General features: G+C 44.8%; 1 protein-coding gene across 3 annotated transcripts in view; it reads left to right on the plus strand.

The window, feature by feature from the left end:
* TRPC7 (transient receptor potential cation channel subfamily C member 7) overlaps positions 1–20,418 on the plus strand; it is a 151,954-nt gene that overhangs the window by 66,795 nt on the left and 64,741 nt on the right. For 2 of the 3 annotated variants that reach the window (XM_027546432.1, XM_027546434.1), the window contains exon 4: positions 17,713–17,877. The exons of the other annotated variant lie outside the window; for it this stretch is intronic. In XM_027546432.1, coding sequence (XP_027402233.1) covers positions 17,713–17,877 — 165 coding nt within the window. The remainder of the gene's footprint in view (positions 1–17,712; positions 17,878–20,418) is intronic. 3 annotated transcript variants of the gene reach the window in all.

Here is a 20,418-nt window from a genome sequence, read left to right on the forward strand (position 1 = left end):
AGATTGCTAGGCCAGACTGGTGCCGGAACCCTCTCCTGAACTCCCATAAAGAAGCCCCTTGGCCTGGGTCAGTACGCATAGCACTCTGATTGTCCCTATTTGGGGGTCCTTTTGTCTCCAGTACAGACAGTTCATGCAGACTCTGATATCTACACCCCACAGAAAATTCCCAAAGCCCACTCTCCTCTCCTGGACTCAGGAAGTATTTCTTCACCACCAGGTACCCTCCCCTCCCCTTAACTGGGCCTTATTCTGAGAAAAAGGTCAGCATAGGAGCTGCAGAACCATTCCTAAAGCCCCCAGAAACTGTGAACTTCCTCCTGAGCCAGGACTGCTTGGCTCTTCCAGAGCCTTCCTGGCCACATCCACAGGAGACAGAAGGCAAACCACCACTCATTCTCCTGTGACGAGCCTTTAGCCAACAAAACAAGACAGGCTCCTCTCCCAGGCAGGTTATTCAGACACCCAGTGGTACAGAGTGGGTTAAGGGAGAAGGCATTTATGGTTCAATAGGCAGCACCTGGGTTACGGAACCGTCAGAGGGAAGGAAGACATAGAATAGACTCGTGGATCTGACAATCAGAAGAAATTCTGAGACAGCCATTTCAGTAGGGTTCAGGAGCCAGGCTTCAGATGGTTGGGGAGCCACAGGGAAGATCAAGAACAGAGGTGAGAGCTGGCTGAGATTAGATTGGATGCTTCAGAAGGACGGGAGTGTAGGATAAGCATCAAGGCAGAGAAGAGTGAGGACCAAGGAGGAAGCTCTTGTCCAACAGCTCAGTGATCTGGGGATGAGTCAGAGTGTTCGAGAATGATGGTGGATTCTGTAACCTCTCCTCTCCCATCTCTGCAAGAGCAAGGAAGGGGCATTATTTGGCTCAAGAGGCTGGATTTCTGCTCAGAACTGAGCTTCCCTCAGCTGAACAAGAGGCCAGACCAGTGGTGCCCATGCTGCTTAGAAAGACATCACATTTCTTTCCATGTCTATCAGACTTCTGATAATCTGTCCTTGCCTGCTTCACATCCTGCCTGTCTCTTCTTAGTTCACAGTGATCCAGCCCACTGGCAATCTCATTCTTCCTGAAACACACCAAAGTCTTCCATAACCACCCTGACCGGAGACTTTCCTTTGCTTACCACTCAGTCCCTTCCTATCCTTTTACCCAAGTCATGGGCTCCCTTTCTAGACCCTCAGAGCTTAGGGCTATTGCCTTTGCTATACATTTGACATTACAGTGACTTGAAGTTATTCAAATCTGGCATGGAAGAAATGTAAAAAGTCTCCTGCATAGCTCCAGATGGCTTTGTAAATTAAATTAAACCCACAACTGGCCCAGGAACTTTCCCCATCATAATTACATTATTGATCATTAACATTTGAAGAGGTTGCAAAATGAATCCTGGACACTGCAATAAATTATCATTGTCTACTGGGCAGGTTCCATGAATCAGGTGCCCCGGAGCCTTCTGAGACTGTCTGATGATGTAATTTAAATGATGTTGTTTTTGCTCTTTGGTAAATGAGAGGACAGCAGGGGCGGAAGTGGGGAAGTGTGTGTGTGCATACAATCTACACTACGGGCAACTGGCCCTGATTCCTAATTGTGAACGTCTACTACAACTCTCTCTAGCTCCCAAGGTACTCTGCGTTTCCAAGTCATGTTAGTTTCCATCTCAGTATGATGCAAGACTTCTTCAGGAGCACCCATTTCCCATCACTCCCCAATGGTCCATTCACTGTGAGATGCCTACACCTCTCCTGACACACCAGGGACTAAGGCATCACTAATAATAACAACAACATTTTGTTAAGTGCTTCATCTGTCCCCTTCACCATGTCAAGTGTTTTGACTGTCATCCCTATTTACAGATGAAACAGATTCAGTTCAGAGGTAGGGTTGAGCCCTAAGATCTATCTAACCCTCAAGCCCAATCTCTTTGCAGCTACTTCTCCCCAGCATGCCCTTCCTGGCCCTCTCAGTGGCCTGGTTATAGCCTTCATGGCTCCGCTCAAGAATCACTCCTCCAGGAAGCCTTTTTTCATTATCCTTCCATATCCCCTCCTGGGTTGGGTGCCTCTTCTCTGCTGTTTCACAGCATTAAGGGCTAACCCTGTTATGGCACTGATTGAACTACACTGAATTTCCTGCTAATCTATCCTGACGTAGATGTTGAGAATCATGAGAACAATATTGAGAGACATTATTTGCAAACTGTGTGTTCCTGGTATTTGGCTCAGTAGGTATTATTTTCTGGGTGAATGGAAGGATGGATGAATGGATGAACATAAATTTATATATACACAGATATAATAGATCACTATAATTTATGAGACTCAGTTTCCATTTCTGAAGAATATGAACATAGTTAAAGAAAGATTTTATTTGTCAGAACATGATAAAAACCAGTATGACCAAAATTAACTCAACCCATGAAGAAATTTTCTATGTATATCATGAGCCCCTGAATGACAAAGGAGACCACTGCCTCTTCAAATACCAAGCACATGTGTCGAGGGGACCTGTGCACTTGTTGCTGAATATTCATAGCTCTCACTAAGGGGAACTTTGCACTGATAACTGGATCAGTGACATCTAAGAACAGAGAGCCAGCAGTCACCTGCCTAACCAGACTGTGCTTCTGCCAGAAGTAAATGCTGCATGTTTCCCAGTGTTTGAGGTGTGATGAATATCCACATTTTTGAGCAAAGTGAAAGCAGCAAGGCTGGAAGTCTTGGGTGACAGCAGGCACCAAGAGAAAAGAAACCAACATTGACTAATTATCTAGCAAAGGTATGTGCCAGGCTCTTTGTCTATGTTTGAATGTCCTTTAAAGTATCAGAGGGTAGAAATAAGCAGTATGACACATGAGATTAGGAGACACCCTTTAAAAGTTTAATGTACGCTCTAGATGGGAAAAATTATGGTGGTTGTTGGGGAGGGGGTGCTCGTAATAGACACACCCTATTGTTTGCATAGGGCCCAGAACCACATGAAAAAGAATCTGAAGAATGTCTACACAGGGTTTAACTTTGTTGGTCAAGTTGGTGTTAGAAGGTGGAAGAGTAGAAAATAAGGTTAATTTTTAAGGAAAGCCTGAGAAAAAAATTCCTAGAAGGGAGAAGTCTGGCCAAGACTGAGTGTGAGGGATAAGCAGAGGATCAGGGCTCAGCAGATGGTGGTCCTTGGATCTGCCTTGGCCTCCCCACAAGCCAAGATGAGCTGTGTGTAGGGAGCAAAGAGTACTGACTCAGGATTTAACACCTCTCTCCATCCAGCTTTCAAAAGGCTAATTCACAAAGTCAAATGGAGATGAAATATAACAAGTAATCCTCCACTTCTTTCTGGATGGCTCAGTGGGTAAAGACTCTGCCTGCAATGCAGGAGACACAGAAGATCCAAGTTCAACCCCTGGATGGGGAAGATCCCCTGGAGAAGGAAATGGCAACCACTCGATTATTCCTGCCTGGTGAGTTCTATGGATGGAGGAGCCTGGCGGGCTACAGTCCATGGGGTTGCAAAGAGCTGGACACGACTAAGCACAAACACAAATGAAGGAAAGAATCCTCCGCTTAAGAGTCGTCAGAAGCAGAATCATGCAGGCCTGAACCCTGAGAAGGAGAAACTACAGAACAACGGAAGACATTACTGCACCTCGGGCATCACTTTTCAAAGACTCTTTTGGAGTGCTGACCTTAGAAAAGATGAGAAGAGACAGCCATTTCTGAGGTCAAAAGATGGAGATCTTTCTCTGCTGAGAAAGCAGATGCCTCACATGAGAAGGAGACATCCCAGGCCCCAAGAATTTAGCACCCACCACCCCGTGGGAGCCCAGCAGCAGAACTACAGGAAAAAGTCAGCCCCTCAGAGCAGAGGAGAGAACAGAAGGACAGACTCACTCTTCAGAGGCATGGACCAGCCAGGAGGGATCCATGCGAGCAGAACAAGAGGCCAGAGAGCAGCTGGTGGGGCAGCCAGAGCAGGGCTACAGAGGCCCAGGGCTGCAGTGCCATGCACTGAACCAGTCACCGAGGGACAGTTCAGAACACATTTAGTGACAGCAGACACGACTGAGCGACTTCACTTTCACTTCTCACTTTCATGCATTGGAGAAGGAAATGGCAACCCACTCCAGTGGTCTTGCCTGGAGAATCCCAGGGATGGGGGAGCCTGGTGGGCTGCCATCTATGGGGTCGCACAGAGTCAGACACGACTGAAGCAACACAGCAGCAGCAGCAGAGTGACTTGTGTAGAATACTTGAATCCAACAGAAATACATAGAAGAGGTGATCAAAAAAAAAAAAAAAACACCCTGCCATCTAGCTTGAAAGGGCTACAGATTTAGGTGTAGCTAAAGAAATGGGAATTCACGAGTTCCTCAAGGGCAAAGGCCTTGACCATACTGCTCACTGTTGTGCTCTCCATGCCTGAAAATGCTTGGTGCGTGGATCAGTCAGCACTTACTATCTGTCTGGTAGTTAGATGCAAGCACGCCTCCTATTGAGGCTAGGTTTGCAGTCACCAGCTGCCAACATCTGGAACACGGGGGTTACAAACGTGCTATTTCTAATTCTTGACCCAATGGCTATGTCATTATTCCAGCATTTCTCATTATCATCAAAATACCAGTAACCCAAACATTCTGTAAGTGTTAAGAATTCAAAATTTTAAATTAAAAAAAGTGACAAAATCCTAAGTATGTTTCAAAGATAAAACTACATACAAATAAAAGTATCAAGTAAATATATGGGCAAAATACATGTTACACGTATATCAGCAATATATTCGGAGAACAGAAATTAACTTTGAGTGCTTATTTTTAAATAATTACATAAGAGTAAAATGCAAAGTGTGACTTTAAAAAGTAAAGTGTATTAAATAAATCACTGCAGAGTTATATGTACATTTCTCTGCAAGAGAACCCTGGAAATTTGGGAATCAGACAAAAAAGTTACAGGTAAACTCAAGACATCTCCCTCTGATTCCTTCATCTGCAACTGACCTAATACTTTTGATAATTGGAGAAGAAAATCTTGAAAAATGTAGGATCACTTCACCTTACCACTTAACTACTAGCTCCATCAACCTAGGACTATAATTTTTTATTGGCTGAAAGCTGTGTTTTATATTTCAAGAAAGCATTTCTGGTCTCTCTTTGCCTTCTTCTGCTTAGTTAAATATACATGTTGATTTCCTATATCAATATCAATGCCTTTGGATGATATTTCTCCTGGAATCAAGATTTCCAGGAAAAATATCAATAACCTCAGATATGCAGATGATATCACTCTAATGGCAGAAAGCAAAGAGGAACTAAACAACCTCTTGAAGGTGAAAGAGGAGAGTGAAAAAGCTGACCTTAAAACTCATCATTCAAAAAACTAAGATCATGGCATCTGGTCCCATCACTTCAGGGAAAATAGATGGAGAAACAATGGAAAGAGTGACAAACTTTATTTTCTTGGGCTCCAAAATCACTAGGGATGGTGGCTGAAGCCATGAAATTAAAAAGACACTTGCTCCTTGGAAGGAAAACTATGACAAACCTAGACAGCCTATTAAAAGAGAGACATCGCTTTGCCTACAAAGGTCCATATAGTCAAAGCTATGGTTTTTCCAGAAGTCATGTACAGATGTGAGAGTTGGACCATAAAGAAGGCTGAGCGCCGAAGAATTGATGCTTTCAAACTGTAGTGTTGGAGAAGACTCTTGAGAGTCCCTTGGACTACAAATATATAAAGCCAGTCAATACTAAAGAAAATCAGCCCTGAATATTCATTGGAAAGATTGATTCTGAAGCTGAAGCTCCAATTCTTTGGCCACTTGATGAGAAGAGCTGACTCACTGGAAAAGACTTTGATGCTGGGAAAGATTGAGGTCAGGAGGAAAAGGGGGCGACATGACATGGTTGGATGGCATCATCAACTCAATGGACATGAGTCTGAGCAAACTCTGGGAGATAGTGAAGGACAGGGAAGCCTGGCATGCTGCAGTCCATGGGATCACAAAGAGTCAGACATGACTGAGTGACTGAACGACAACCACCACCTTTGGATGTATATTCTCCTATTTGATAAAAGCTTTGAACTGAAGGTAGAATTATTCTTGCAAGAAAACTTTGTTTTTACAGACAATTGAATTTCTTTCTCTCATTAAGAACCATTAAAAAATATAGAGATGAAAACTCTGTAAGTGAGCATACTTTTAATTTATTAAAAACTTTAATGCATGACACAACTCTTCAGACAGGGCTTAAGATTATAATGATTTACATGTCTGACTTTTATTACAGAAATATAATATTATACCAACACCAATAACAAAAAACAGTATTGTGTATGTTAGTTGCTCAGTCATGTCTGACTCTTTGCAACCTCATGGACTGTAGCCCACCAGGCTCCGCTGTTCGTGGAATTTCCAGGCAAGAATACTGGAGTGGGTTGCCATGAAACCACTGAACCAAAATGTAGGACTGCATTTTCTGAAGCCTTGAAAACTGCTTTGAGTTAGTCATGCTTATAAATGGAGAAACTGAGGCCTGAAAACTGAATCCACCCTGTCTTCAATAATCAGTGGTGAAACCAAGACTGGCAGCCAGGCAGGCTGACTTCAGAGCCTGTGTACACTCTATGACCTTGCACCTAAAGGACAAGAGTAATGGATCCAACTTGGGAATACTATGAAGATCCCAGGCTCAAAGAATTATCTGAAACTACAGCTTTTCCTAGTGAAGTATCATCATCAGGTGAGATTTGGCAAGAGGCCAAAGATCCTAGAAGGACCTTCAGCAAAGCAAGTTTTTGGCTGGAGTCTTTACATTTCAAGGCTATAAATGTAGACTTGGGTACCTCCACATTAACTTGTCCTTGCAGAGTGGTGACCAGGCAGCTGAGTGACAGCTGAATCAGTTGCTGCTACTCTTGTGTGCATTCAGGAGAGAGAGCCCAGGAGTTCATCTTTAGCACGATGACTCACTCCTTTTAGCAAGATGAAGTTGTCGAGGAAACTGGCTTCAAGCCTTTCCCATTGCGTATGTCTGATTTTTTATCTCTACTGGGATTTTGCTATCCCACAGACAGAAGCACAGAGAGATAACAGTTTTAACAACTTGAATTGTGAGGTCCCCTGGCCTCTGTAAGCTTGGAGAAATCACTGTGGATCCTCATGCTTTGGCACGTCTGCCTGTTTGAAATCTACCTTGTGGAAATACAGGATAATAGTTCAAAACATTGTCTTTGGCTTCAAGTCCATACTCTGTAATAATCACCTTTGTGTTTATAGGCAAGTTACTTAATTTCTCTGTGTCTCATGCTGCCAAACTTAAAGTAGAGATATAACAATGTGTATCTCAAGGAATTGATGTGAGGGTTAAATAACATCGCAGTTGTTAACCAAAGAGCCTGACAAAGAATAAATAATCAATAAACATTAGCTATTCTTTATAATAACAGAAATTACTATATTATATAAATATTTGCCAGATTGATGTGTTTGCAGTGGTAATGGCAGACCACTGAAATTAAACAATCCTCATTCAATCCAAAAGAGAATCCTCACACCCTACTTTAGCCTCTCATTTCAATCTTCTCTGGCACAAGAAGGTACGAGGCTGATTTCGTTTTCATCACCTCTCCCTGTCTGCCCTCTACTAAAGATGTGAAGACAGTTCAGTGTTCATCAGATCCTGAGTAAGAAAGGACGTGTTATATTTAGAAATCATTCTAGGATTATGAGTCAGAGAAAATGATGTAGCAGATCTTAGAGGCTTCAGAAGAGTACAATTTATCATTCAACATGTTTACTGAGTACTGGCTATGTGCAAAACATAAGGCTGTATACTCCTGAGGATACAAAGGCAGGTTCCCTCAAAGAGCTTAAAAATAGCAGAAGAGCTCAGATGTAAACACAATAGTCCAGCTCTTCACAACTTGACCCAAGACCATGACTGTCACCTGAGTGGGCTGTACAAGACCCAGGAGTTCAAGGTATCTCAGGGGATTGAGGGATTTGGAATCACTTAAAAGTAAAGACAAGCTTGGATGCTGAAGGTTGATTAGGAACTGAACCAGAGAGGAGCAAGATGGACCTCCTTGAAACAGGCAGGAGGGCAACGCAGGCCATGTCTGGGAACAGGAAGCAGGACAGTTTGGCTGGAGGGGAGGGCTCAGGAAGGTGAGTAGTTGAAGATAATCCAAGAAGGTTTGCTAGAAGCTGCTCCCATTTCTCTTTAGGCTACAGCATAGCCGTAAGTGGGGTGGAGACAATCACTGCCCAGGTATGGAGAATGGCCTCTTTGTAACACTTTTGAAAGAGCAGAGGCCCACATCTGGAGCCAGCTAGAAGCTCACTGAGTCCACAGCTTAGCCAGACTAGAAACCAAGTCTGCTCATCAGGACCCTCTGGGCTCCCAGCTGTGGGAGTACTCCCAGGAACACTGAAAAATCACAGTCAGCATTTATCTCCAGGAGGGCCAGCCAAAGTCTACTGCCACTGTGTTTGCACTCAAGAACTGGCTTATCCTGGGAGAAGCCCAAAATCATTCTTTCCCTGGCAAGAGAGATGGGGCTGAGTCACAGGTACAGTCCTGAAAACCTACAAACCTTAGGTGTTTGTGTAAGTAATCCCTATTGATCAGGAAATTTCAAGGTCTGATTAATTTAAGGTTGAAGAATTTTTCATGTCCTGCTGTCCCTGGGAAACAAGAACAGAGACATTATCTCTGGGAACAAGAAAGCTACTTAACTGAAGGTATGATATCAAATCTCAGTGGGAAGCCAAGAGCCTTCAGAAGCACCCATCGCCTCTTGCTGCCCTGCAAACCTCGCAAATCATTCAATCAGCAGCTGCCTGGCTGGACCCTCGGCTGTGGACGTGACTAAAAGTATGCCAGGGCTGGCTGGGCCAGCAGGCACACAAGTGGAAGAGGAGCTGGGGGAAGCTGGAATCGAGCGAGAGACATCTGTTCAGGCATCCAAAGGGAATCTCCCGGCAGGGAGGGGAGTGTTTAAAGCACTGCTGCTGCTGCTGCTAAGTCGCTTTAGTCGTGTCCAACTCTGTGCGACCCCACAGACGGCAGCCTCCCAGGCTCCCCCGTCCCTGGGATTCTCCAGGCAAGAACACTGGAGTGGGTTGACATTTCCTTCTCCAATGCGTGAAAGTGAAGTTGCTCAGTCGTTTCCGACTCTTCGCGACCCCACGGACTGCAGCCTACCAGGCTCCTCCATCCATGGGATTTTCCAGGCAAGAGTACTGGAGTGGAGTGCCATCGCCTTCTCCGTTTAAAGCACACTTATTTGGTTAGCAAATGAAGAATCTTGAAGACAGTGCTGCCAAAAGGTGAGGGGCGGGAGGCAGTGTGCGGAAGCAACACATATGAAACAAAGAAGCAAAACTCCCCTGAGCTGAGTTCCAATCCCCCTCTGACTCCTTGGCTCAGCTCTTGGGCACCTCTTCCAGATGATGATGAGCTTTCTCCTGGTAAGCTCTTTCCACTCCTAGCCTGGTTACCTTTGAGAATGAAGTTTTGTTGCGGTTGACAGTGCTGTCGTCACTGTCTTCCAATCTCCTGGAACTTCTGTAGTGAAAATAACTTCAGTGGGGATGTGAATTCAGTCATCTATCGACTCATTGTGTCTCCTGGGGGGCAAGCCAGCTTTCAGCCTCTTGTTCCCATGTGTCTCTTCCAGATGTGGTGACATGGCCAGAGGTGCTAGACTCTGCTGCACCACAGGGACCATGTAGGGAAGGCCACTCTGGTCCTGCACATGGCACTGGTTTGCAGTCTGAACTTCTAGCTGCACACTCACTCATACCTAACACTGCCTAAATACCCAAGCAGTGAGTGCCATGAGGAGTACCATAAGAACCCTCCAGAAGGGGTCTTCTCTCTAGCAGAGGATTATACAGGCATATTACCTATGATTACAGACAGAGATCATGACTTACTTGAGAGGAGAGAAAGAGATTCTTACTTGAGCAGGGCAAACTTTCATGGAAGAGATGGTTACTGGGCTGGACAAAACTTGGATGCGTGGAAATGAGAAGGAAAGCACTCCAGCAAGCAGAGACACCTTGAGCAGAGCTCAGAGATGGTCGACTCTGGGAAGGCTCTGAGAACAGCTTTGCCAGAGTTTGGCCAGAAACTGGAAATGGAAAGGAAAAGAGAGGAAGAGGGAACCTCAGCTGAAAGTCAGGTTTTAAACTCTCTGACTCTCCCTTCGTTTGCTCTGTTCTTCTTTTTCCTTCTCTTTCACATGCTTCCTTTCTCCTCAGCCCAAATGCCCTCCATCTAACCCTCCATCCTTCCATCCAACCCGAACAATGCAAATGGAATGGGTGTGGGATTAGCATAGAACATCTACTGCTCTAGAGAAGAAAGTCAGAGGTCAACTGTCCTTTCCAAGACGATGCAGCCTACCGCCAAGGGGTGAACAGAAACACCTAGAACTTTGGCTGGAAAACCATATTAGCATCTCTTCAGCACACACGAAATCTGTAGGCTCACAGAGAGGCCCTTCTGCTTGGCAGATAGAATCTGACAGGGATCTGACCCAGAAAAGATGCAAGAAACTTCAGCTGAGAAAGGCAGCATAAGGTGGTTAGGAAATGTTCACATTGGAGTCAGATCTGATAGTCACAGCACCATCAGCTTTATAATGGGCATATTGAATTAAACGAGAGAATGTTCACAAGTGCTCAGCACAGGGCCTGATCCATATGAGTGCTCAGTACGTGTCTGCTTTTTATTGTTTTACTTGTGACAAAGAACTAAGACCAGGAAGGACTATATTCCAAGCCAACCAAATCAAGAGAATTCCAGAGGGAGCTTACACATGAAAGGACCCCAGGTTTTGGAATCAGACAAATGTGAGTTAGAACTCCAACTACACCATTCTCCAGTTGTGGAACTGTGGGCAACCTGAACTCACCGAGCCTCAGTTCCCTCAACTGAAAGATGGGATTGATAACACACCCTCATTTGTATATGAGGGTGTAGATAACACATCCATTTGGGGAGGGTTATTGTGAAGATTACAGACAGCGTAACCAAGGTTCCTTCATATACTAGGTCCTCAATTAGTAACTGTAAAAACACTCAAGCTGTGATTTTAAAACATTTTACTGTCTAGTGCCCATGCTTCAGTTCAATTCAGTTCAGTCGCTCAGTCACGTCTGACTCTTTGCCACCCCGCGGACTGCAGCACGCCAGGCTTCCCTGTCCATCAGAAACTCCTGGAGCTTGCTCAAACTCATGTCCATCGAGTCAGTGATGTCATCCAACCATCTCATCCTCTGTCGTCATCCTTCTCCTGCCCTCAATCTTTCCCAGCATCAGGGTCTTTTCCAATGAGTCAGTTCTTCGCATCAGGTGGCCAAAGTATTGGAGTTTCAGCTTCAGCATCAGTCCTTCCCCTGATAGTGCCCATGCTTAGAGGCTCCTTGAAAGAGGTATGACTTTTGAGGCTCCCTACCCGAAGCTCCAAGCCCCACACCTTTTCCTTCTCACTCTCCACCATCATTTAGAACTATCACAGATTATCCTCCTGTAGTGGCCATTCAAGAGCTGCGTGGCTAAGTAAATAGGTTCAGTGAGCATGGTGATGGTGTTGACTCCATACTAGAATGCTCCATGATTTAAAACTTAATAAAACAATGACAACTTCTGCTTTCTTTTTTATTGTAATCAAACATACTAAGTTTCCTCAGGAATGTTTAACTCTAAAATCACCATGGTCACTCAAAACTCTGCTGCTGGGTAAACTCAGCAAAGGAAAGAGCAAAGAGAACTACTGAAAGCCCTGGACGGGGAGCAGAAGGGGTAGCAGGAACAGCAGGAACACCAATGCCCACCTTAAATCCCAAGCACCAGGCCAGGTACTGAACACCCAACACACACTTTCCTCTCTCACGGACCACGAAGCTAGAAGCAGTGAAGGGGCTTGCTCAGGGTCACACAACTAGAAAGGGTCGTATCTGGATTTGAACCAGGATCATCCAACCTCAGAGCTTGTGCACGTAACCACTCTGCTAACTGCTTGCACAGAGAACAAAGTGAAGGTTAAGTTATCTATGTAGGCAAAGCAACTAGCTGTGCCATGGATGTGGGACTCTCAATAATAGGTCTCACAAAAGGGAGAAATCCAGGAGAAAGCACACTGATGGGATGAGCATTCCATGTTTGCTTATTCATGGAAGGCCTACTCTGGAACTGATGGTGTTCCTGCTAAGCCCTACTCCACTTACACGGTCACAGAGCCAAGAGCTCCCTGTGGACAAGGACTGCAACTGCTCTTTATTTCCAGTACTGAACACGGCAACTGGTAAGAGGTGGCAGTGGGGAGAAGTATGCTGGAATGAATGAATGAACAAATGAACCAACAAGCTAAACTAGTCAACAATCAACATTTCCATGTCTCTTCTTCCCTCCTCAATTTCTATGACCTGAGAACTTTGCCAAGACAAAAATGGGACAGAGTAACATTAGCACCATTGGATCCACTCCTATTGTCTCTTATTGTTCAGTTGCTCAGTCTTGTCTGACTATTTGCAACCCCGTGGACTGCAGCACACCAGGCTTCCCCATCCTATGAGATGTCCACGCCTATGAGAAGATTCAAATAGGCAGTGGCAACACAGAGTTATTCTAATTCCATTTTACTGTCCACACTAAAAAAAGCCACTTGACTAGTATAGTACCTGTCTCTCTCTGCCTGTGTAGACAGTTTCCAGGGCAGAGGGTAAAAAGATTTCTATAAGGAAAGGCTAGTGATGAGCTAAGTGAAAAATCCTGATCACAGTCACATTGGACATCAGCCTTTGATGGCTTTTCTGCAGAAAATAAAGTCATTTTCTCTATAAGCACTGAATTTCATAATTTTTTTCTCTAGCTAAGTTATTCTTCGGCTTATCAAATCATGCATTGCCACATCTCATTATTCTGTAAATGAGACCTAGTGTCAGAAAGATCTGGGTTTAATGGATATGGAGATCACACAGCCTCAAAGCCTCTGAGCTCAAACGTAGCCCTTTCCCCCTACCCCTAAAAGAGGCAAATGCAAGATATAACAGTCTTTAAGGTGGCATCACTGATGCAACAGACATGAACTTGAGCAAACTTTGGGAGATGGTGAGGGGCAGGGAGGCCTGGGGTGCTGCAGTGCATGGTGGGGGGAGTGTCAGCACGGAGCTGAACGGACCTGACAGTGACCCTGACTGCCCTCGTGGAGACCAGTTCGTTTTCAGCCAATTGCCTGCATCAACTAAACTGCGCTTTCACTGGAGGATGAGGAGGGAGGCATAGGCTAGAGAAGGCGTGGCCTCACTCATCTGCCTGGCTACTCCAACCTTTCCAAAGGCAACAACACTTCAGGAGACTCCACTCAAACCACGCAGAGAACAGAATGAAAACAGGAGGGTGGAGCAGAACCGCAGCCAGAGAGGAGGAGAGCAGAGAAACAGGAGGAAGGAGGGAGGAAAATGGGAAATTTCAGAAAGGAGAATCCTGGGCTTGATTTTATGTATTAAATACCACTACAGCGCTTACTACTTGCCAAGTACTGTCCTAAACATCGGAGAAGATGATGGCACCCCACTCCAGTACTCTTGCCTGGAAAACCCCATGGACGGAGGAGCCTGGTGGGCTTCAGTCCATGGGGTCGCTGAGGGTCAGACCAACTGAGCGACTTCACTTTCACTTTTCAGTTTCATGCATTGGAGAAGGAAATGGCAACCCACTCCAGTGATCTTGCCTAGAGAATCCCAGGGACGGCAGAGCCTGGTGGGCTGCCGTCTATGGGGTCGCACAGAATCGGACACGACTAAAGCGACTTAGCAGCATCAGCAGTCCTAAACACTTTACAAATACTGACTCACTGAATCTTCATTATTAACCTCATTTTACAGAAAAAAGAAACCAAACATGGGAAGCGTCGACGATCTAAGATCATGTGGCCAGTGTGTGGCAGGACCTGAACTTGATCCCGGGCAGCCTTGCTCCAACCCACACACTTAAACACACCCCCGTCAGGAAAGTCTGTTGTAACAGGAATACATGGCCAAGGGTGCTAACATTCCATGAAACAGTCCGAAAAAATACTCAACAGTTAGTTAAGGAGTGTTGATAGTCTTCAACTATTTATTCTTAAAATATCAGATATTTCCTTGTAAATGAATATAAAGCAGGGAAAAGAGTGAAGGGGATACTCTTCCTTCAGGCTATAAAAGAAAAATAACAATGAATGGATCAACTGAAAGCAAATTAAGAGCCAGGATTTGGCCAATACGCCTGAGAGTCCCCATATGCCAGTACTGTATTCTCACTAAAAAGTCACCAGGGGCTGGGAGGAATAGGAAGTTTAGGTGAGATATTTACAGAAAACCAGCTCTGGGTATAAATATTATACTAAACACGAAGGCTGGTCAAACATGCAACCACAATAACTGGCTTGAGATGGACTCAAAAACCGGGAGCCACATGAATTCTAGTCCCACCCGGCCTTCAGGTCCTGTTTCCCAGTCTCCTTTACCAGTACAGGGAATTCTGTCTCAGAGCTCCCTTCTATTTCTCTTCCCAATTTAATTTCTTAGCTCCCGGCCTCAGCCTAGTTCTCTGGAACAACCCAACCCAGTCGTGGGTACAGTCTGACATATATTCTCTTGACAGGCTGCTGCACTCCACGTAAGCCTATCTTTCATATTTTCAGCTCCAGGTCATTACTCCCTGTGAGGAAGAGTATGAATCACATAGATGGGAAAGCTGAGGTGGTCAAACCAGTTCTTCCCTTGAAGAACTTTCATAACCATGTAGCATACTCTCAATCCAGAATGACTGAGGGGCAGGAATGGCCTGGACAACCCATCCTTTGATCAATTCACCCTCTTGTGGGCCAGATGGCAAAAAAAGCTGGCCACAACTACACTGTTTTTCTGAGTTCCTGTTGTACCGTATCTAGCTGTGAGCTTTTCTTCCTCTGTTTCTCTCTGACGCTGCTTTTGAAAATTCTCCCCCTGATCCTGCCTTTGTTCCCTGGCTGAGTGCTCTTCTGCTTAGGGTGTTCGTTGTGTCTTGACAGTGTGCTTCATGTTACTCTCATCTCCCTTGGGTTAGGAACGTTTCTCTGTGCTTCAAAAGCACAGTGGGAAAAAAATCTCTAATACACACTGAATTATTTGTCATGAGGTTGTCTTCTAAGTCCTGCTACAAATACAGAAAAGTGCCCATGTAAAGATAAATAACAATTTGGGCTTTGGTTATCAGCTACCATCAGCTTTTGGGAGCATTATGTTATAAAGTCTGTCTACAATAAATAGCACGTTTGGAGCTAGGTTGCTTTATTACGGAGGAAGAAATGACACTGTGGAAATTAACAAAAGCCTAATCAGAGGAGAACAGAGTCTCAAGAAAGTCTCCATTGTTTAAGTTGGGTCCACTGTTCTCTGCAGTAGGTGAGGGCGAGTGGGAATGGTTCCCACTTTGTCCTCTCTCAGAATTTCTCCCCTTCCTGCACTGCTGCCCAATCTGTTATGCTGGTTTGTCTGCAGGAGGCAGCAGAAGGTGCATGGAAGGGCCCTCCCCAGATAAAGACAGAGAGGCCAATGGTGGGGGTCAGGACGAGGGTCCTCCCAGAGCAGCCAGTGCAGGGAGCCACAGGGTGAGCCAAGCAATCTCTGCTACTTCATGGCACTGTGCGTTGCTCCTGAGCAGGGCCACGTCAGCACCCAGAAAAGGTTAACTGCTGAAAAACAAAACTGACTGCCCCTCATGTCCGCAAGTCAAACTGTCATGGGACCGTGTTGTGACCAGGCTCTGAGAATTACCAAAACACGTGTAGGATGTTCTGTTGTTTGCCCCACTTTGTGGTGATCCAGCAAGGGCACAGGAAACCATAGCATGACCCGAGGGTTCCTACCTGGGTTGAGGAGAATCTGTTACTCTGGTTGTTGAAGGGAAAAACCACAACGGTTGCAATGAATCTAATAATGCTACCTCCCAAAAAGCCTCATTTGCAGCTAATGATTGAGTAATAGTATCACCAGGGGCTGCTGCAGGGCCAAATAAAGCTTTGATAGCATTCTCACAAATCATTTGGCCGCTACTGTGAGTTCCCAGAAACTGGAAACAAGCAGTGGTTGCCATCTGCGTTGAGAATTTTTTAAATAGCTCTATTTTTATTGTTCTTATAATGAAAAGGGAATGTTTTGCATTTCCCAGAAATTGTTGTATATGTCCCCTTAATACCCAGTAAGGCAAACAGGATAAAAATTGGGACATTATGATCCACTGAAAAGTCACTCTCTTTGAAGAATGTCCAGTCTATCTGCTCTAGTCTCAGCTCTAATGGCACATGGCTATCCTGATGGGGCCAAAGAGCAGGGCTGCCTAAAGCAAATACTGGCTCACCTTTGTCACAGGGAGGAAATAAGCTAAGGAGCATAATTTTCTCAACTGTATACTTTATTCCCATAAATGTTACTTAAATGTTGCCTATTGCCAGTTTCTACTGGCCAAGACAGAATCAAATGGACAAATGGCCAAGTAGCACCAAATATTTTTAGGTAAAGGATGTTTGATTGCAGCAACTCAAGTCAACCTGCTGAATCAAACAGAAAAAGGAAGATGCTGTATTTGAATCTACAGGTGTCTCGTGGACCATGTGGGCAAAGTGGAGCCAGGCCTCAGAGGGGGTAGGAGCATCTTTCTAGACAACTTCACTCTTCTTTCTCGGTCTTTAACTGGCTTGTTTTGCTGCTTAGTCCACACAGTGGAAGATAGCCACCCAGATCTCTCCAGGCCACACATTAACTCCTCAGTAAGTAAAAAGACTGCCTCTCTTGATCACAGGCTCAAATACACAGCTGAGAAAACCCAATGGATCCAGTTTAGGTCTGGGTTTTACCCTTGGTCCAACATCTGTCAAGAGGGGTAAGATCAACACAATACAAAAAGTCCACAGAAGTCCCATCTTGTAACTCGGCCACTAGGGCAAGGCAGTTCCAAGAGAAAGGAGGTGGCAGGGAGAAGCTGCTGTGTGGGGACACAGCGTGTCAGGGATCCAGCATGCCACAGCACGCGACATGGACCCAAGCCCAACTCCACTGAAATCCAGGGAGGGAACGCTGAGGAGGGTGAGCGTGTCGTCCAGAAACACACAAGGTTAGGAAATGAGAGAGCAACTCTTCTACAGTATCTCATGCAATCTTACAGAACAATGTGACAGACTCTGTTTTGCAGAGGACAGTATTGAAGCTCAGAGAGGTTAAGTAGCTGGCCCAAAGCCACCTGGCTAGTAAATGGTAGAGCAAAATTCAAACTCATATTGACTCTAAAACCCTACTCAGGCTCCATCTATTCCAACATGTTGACTCCCATATGAATTCTGCCCAGAGATAAGTCTCCTGGGATTAGAGACAAGCATTTGCCCAGAAAGCTGGCTACTGTTTTCTGTGCCTGAGACTCCTCAGGGACCTCGGTTTGCCAAGCCCTGATGCAGCCAGCCCTGTGAGAGCTCTGGCCACAGCACAAAGGCCCCAGCATCCCCAAGTCCGAGGGGCCCAGCAGGTACCTGACCAGCTGCTCCCTCTCTAGCACGCAGGCCACCCCCGCCCCAGGGGAACATGTCAGCCCTGAGCTACTCAGAGGCCATGTACTGTTCAAGTGCTACCGATGCCATTTTCCTGTTTGCGTTTTCTTTTTGTTTTTGTTTTGTTTTTACAGTTCGTTGCTCATCCTAACTGTCAACAGCAATTGCTTACCATGTGGTATGAAAATCTCTCAGGCTTACGTCAACAGTCTATCGCTGTGAAATTCCTGGCTGTCTTTGGAGTCTCCCTAGGCCTCCCTTTTCTCGCCATAGCCTATTGGATTGCTCCGTGCAGCAAGGTACAGACTGCTTAAGGTGCATGTCTTTGCGGTTATTTCTTCTCTCTACTTAGCATAACGTGAAGTCCATTTTGTCCAAATATGCAGCTCATCATTTCCCACATTTGAAGAAAATAGCCCTGAGATACCTAACGAAAGTAGAAAACCACTTAAGAGGGAAAATGTTAAGGTTTGCTTTTTAAAATCATTTTCTTAAAAGCCAGAAGAGTGATAACATGGAAACTTTTATATACATGAGGCATAATCTGATTAATAACAGAATAGAGGGGGAATAAAGGCACTTTTCCTTTTCTAATTATGCAGTGTCCTAAACACACCCTAAAAACCCACAGTAATAATAATTATAATAATGATGACAGGAATTAGTTCCATGGGGAATTTGATAAGCTAATGCAGTCAATAGTGTCATCAATGAATGGATCCTCTTGTCGGATCCACCAAGAGAAAACTTACACCAGGACGATGGGCCAGAGACTTCAGGTCTGCTAATGAGGCTGTCTAGCCAGGCGGACAATGAACTGACTGCCTTCAAGTAGGAGGGCTATCAGAGCATGGACAGCCAGTGCTTACTGAGTACTTTCTCTTTGCTAAGCCCCATTCATGGAACACCTCATTTCACACTCTCAATTAGGATGCATACACTTTACAAGCAGATTCAGGAAAGAGAAATGACTAGTTGCTAAGAATCAAAGGCTTCTCATATTGGGGCACTGCAGATCCACCTCAACATCTTCCTTGTTTCCCAGCTTCCTTGTCTGGGTTCTGGCCCACATGGGCAGCTAATTAGGTCATGAGAAGAAAAACAGCCAAAGAAAAATGGAGGGGAGCTGGAAAGGCGCCATGCTGGGTTCTTTGCTTCAGAAAGGGGGCTGTCTGGTTCCTGCCTGGAACGGAAGAAGTGAGATCTGCAGGTTCCAAGCTGCCACACCTCCTGTTCCACCATCCCTACAGCCCTTCTGATTCAAAGCCACAGAAGGCACCAGTGGTCACTCCAGCTTCAGGCAAGAGCAAGTGCCTATTAAGACTAATTGTGCAGAAATTCTGAAATATGTTTCGTGGGTTACATGGTCATCAGAGGTTCCAAAGCTGCATTTACTCAGTGATTTATTACAAAAAGAACTAAGCTTAGGTAATCAACATTCAGTAGAAATATGACTACAGGGAGATTAGTTCCATGGGGAATTTGGTCAGCTAATGCAGTTAATAAAAGTGTCATCGGTGAATGGATCCTCTTGTCAGCTCCACCATGAGAAAATCCATGCCAGGAAGATGGGCTTCACATCTGCTAATGAGATGTGATAAATAAAAAGGGGGGCAATGCAGTGACTGCCTTGGAGTAGGAGGGGTATCAGAGAATGTAATCAGGACTCAGACTCCTTCTCCTGTAGAATAGTATCAAAAATAAAAGTCCTCATACTGAATATTTGTGGTGTCCAATCTTATATCTATTGAGGATTTTGTTTCTATGCCTGCACCTCTACCATGGCACAGATTTGCCATTGCCTTCTCCGATTTGCTAAACCAGTATTCCCCAAATGATACATATGGATGGGAAAACAATCTTTTCTGTCCTTTATCATGAGCTGGAAAAAGCACAGTGAATGAAAAAAGACTAGCCAGATTTAAAACTGGATCAGCGCTGGTCACTGATTTTAGGCACTTGTATTCATATTGGTATCATCTAGTCGGTACTGCAAGTTAGATCACTGCCTTCATCCAGAGACGGATGGGGACTTTGCCTTTATAAGCCCCCAACTAATTCTAGGACATCAGTCATTAAAATTATAGCCAAACACTGCCTACCCTGACTTTTGTCATTAAACTACATGTGACAGTTTGCCTCGACCGACCTGGGGAAACATTCAGAAAGGATGATCTGCCAGCTGATGACTACATTTTTTACATTTTCAGTAGATCTGAGAAGTCAATATCATGCAGATGTGATGCCAAAAAAAGGGGAGGATGGTAGAAGTGGGGGAAATCCTGGACTTTCTGTGGACCCAGTAACCCAGTAAATTCAAGGGACAGATGTCACTATGGAACACAGGGGTTCTATAGTAGTCCTCTGGAATATTTTAGAAGTAATGATTACAGCAAAGTTTGGCCCCATGGCTGGAGCTTCCTCTCCTCTGTTCAAATACTTGTCTGATCAACATTTTGTGTTCCTGAAATGTCCAACAAGACAAAGAACAAAAACAGCACTTGAGATAAACATGAGGTTGCCGTTAAGCCACTTGTGGTTTCTTTGCACTTTCTGGGCTCCAACTCTGAGCTCAGTGCAGTGGAGGGTGTGTTCATAGCTAAGTGACAAGCATTATTGCACAGCATGAGATAATTTTTTGTGGCAATGCTCATTCCAAGGAAAGATTCCTCATTAAAGAACTTGTCAAACTCACTCTGAGGCAGCCAAAGGACAGATAAAGCAGTCAAGATATTTTAGTCTTTTCTTTCACCATTTAGAAAGAAGTCTTTCCAAGTTTGGCAGAGATATTAGATTTTTGAGGATTACAGAGAAGTCGCATCTTCTGTGTAGAGAAACCA

Source organism: Bos indicus x Bos taurus, chromosome 7 (genome assembly GCF_003369695.1).
Source record: "Bos indicus x Bos taurus breed Angus x Brahman F1 hybrid chromosome 7, Bos_hybrid_MaternalHap_v2.0, whole genome shotgun sequence".
NCBI classification, from domain to species: domain Eukaryota; kingdom Metazoa; phylum Chordata; class Mammalia; order Artiodactyla; family Bovidae; genus Bos; species Bos indicus x Bos taurus.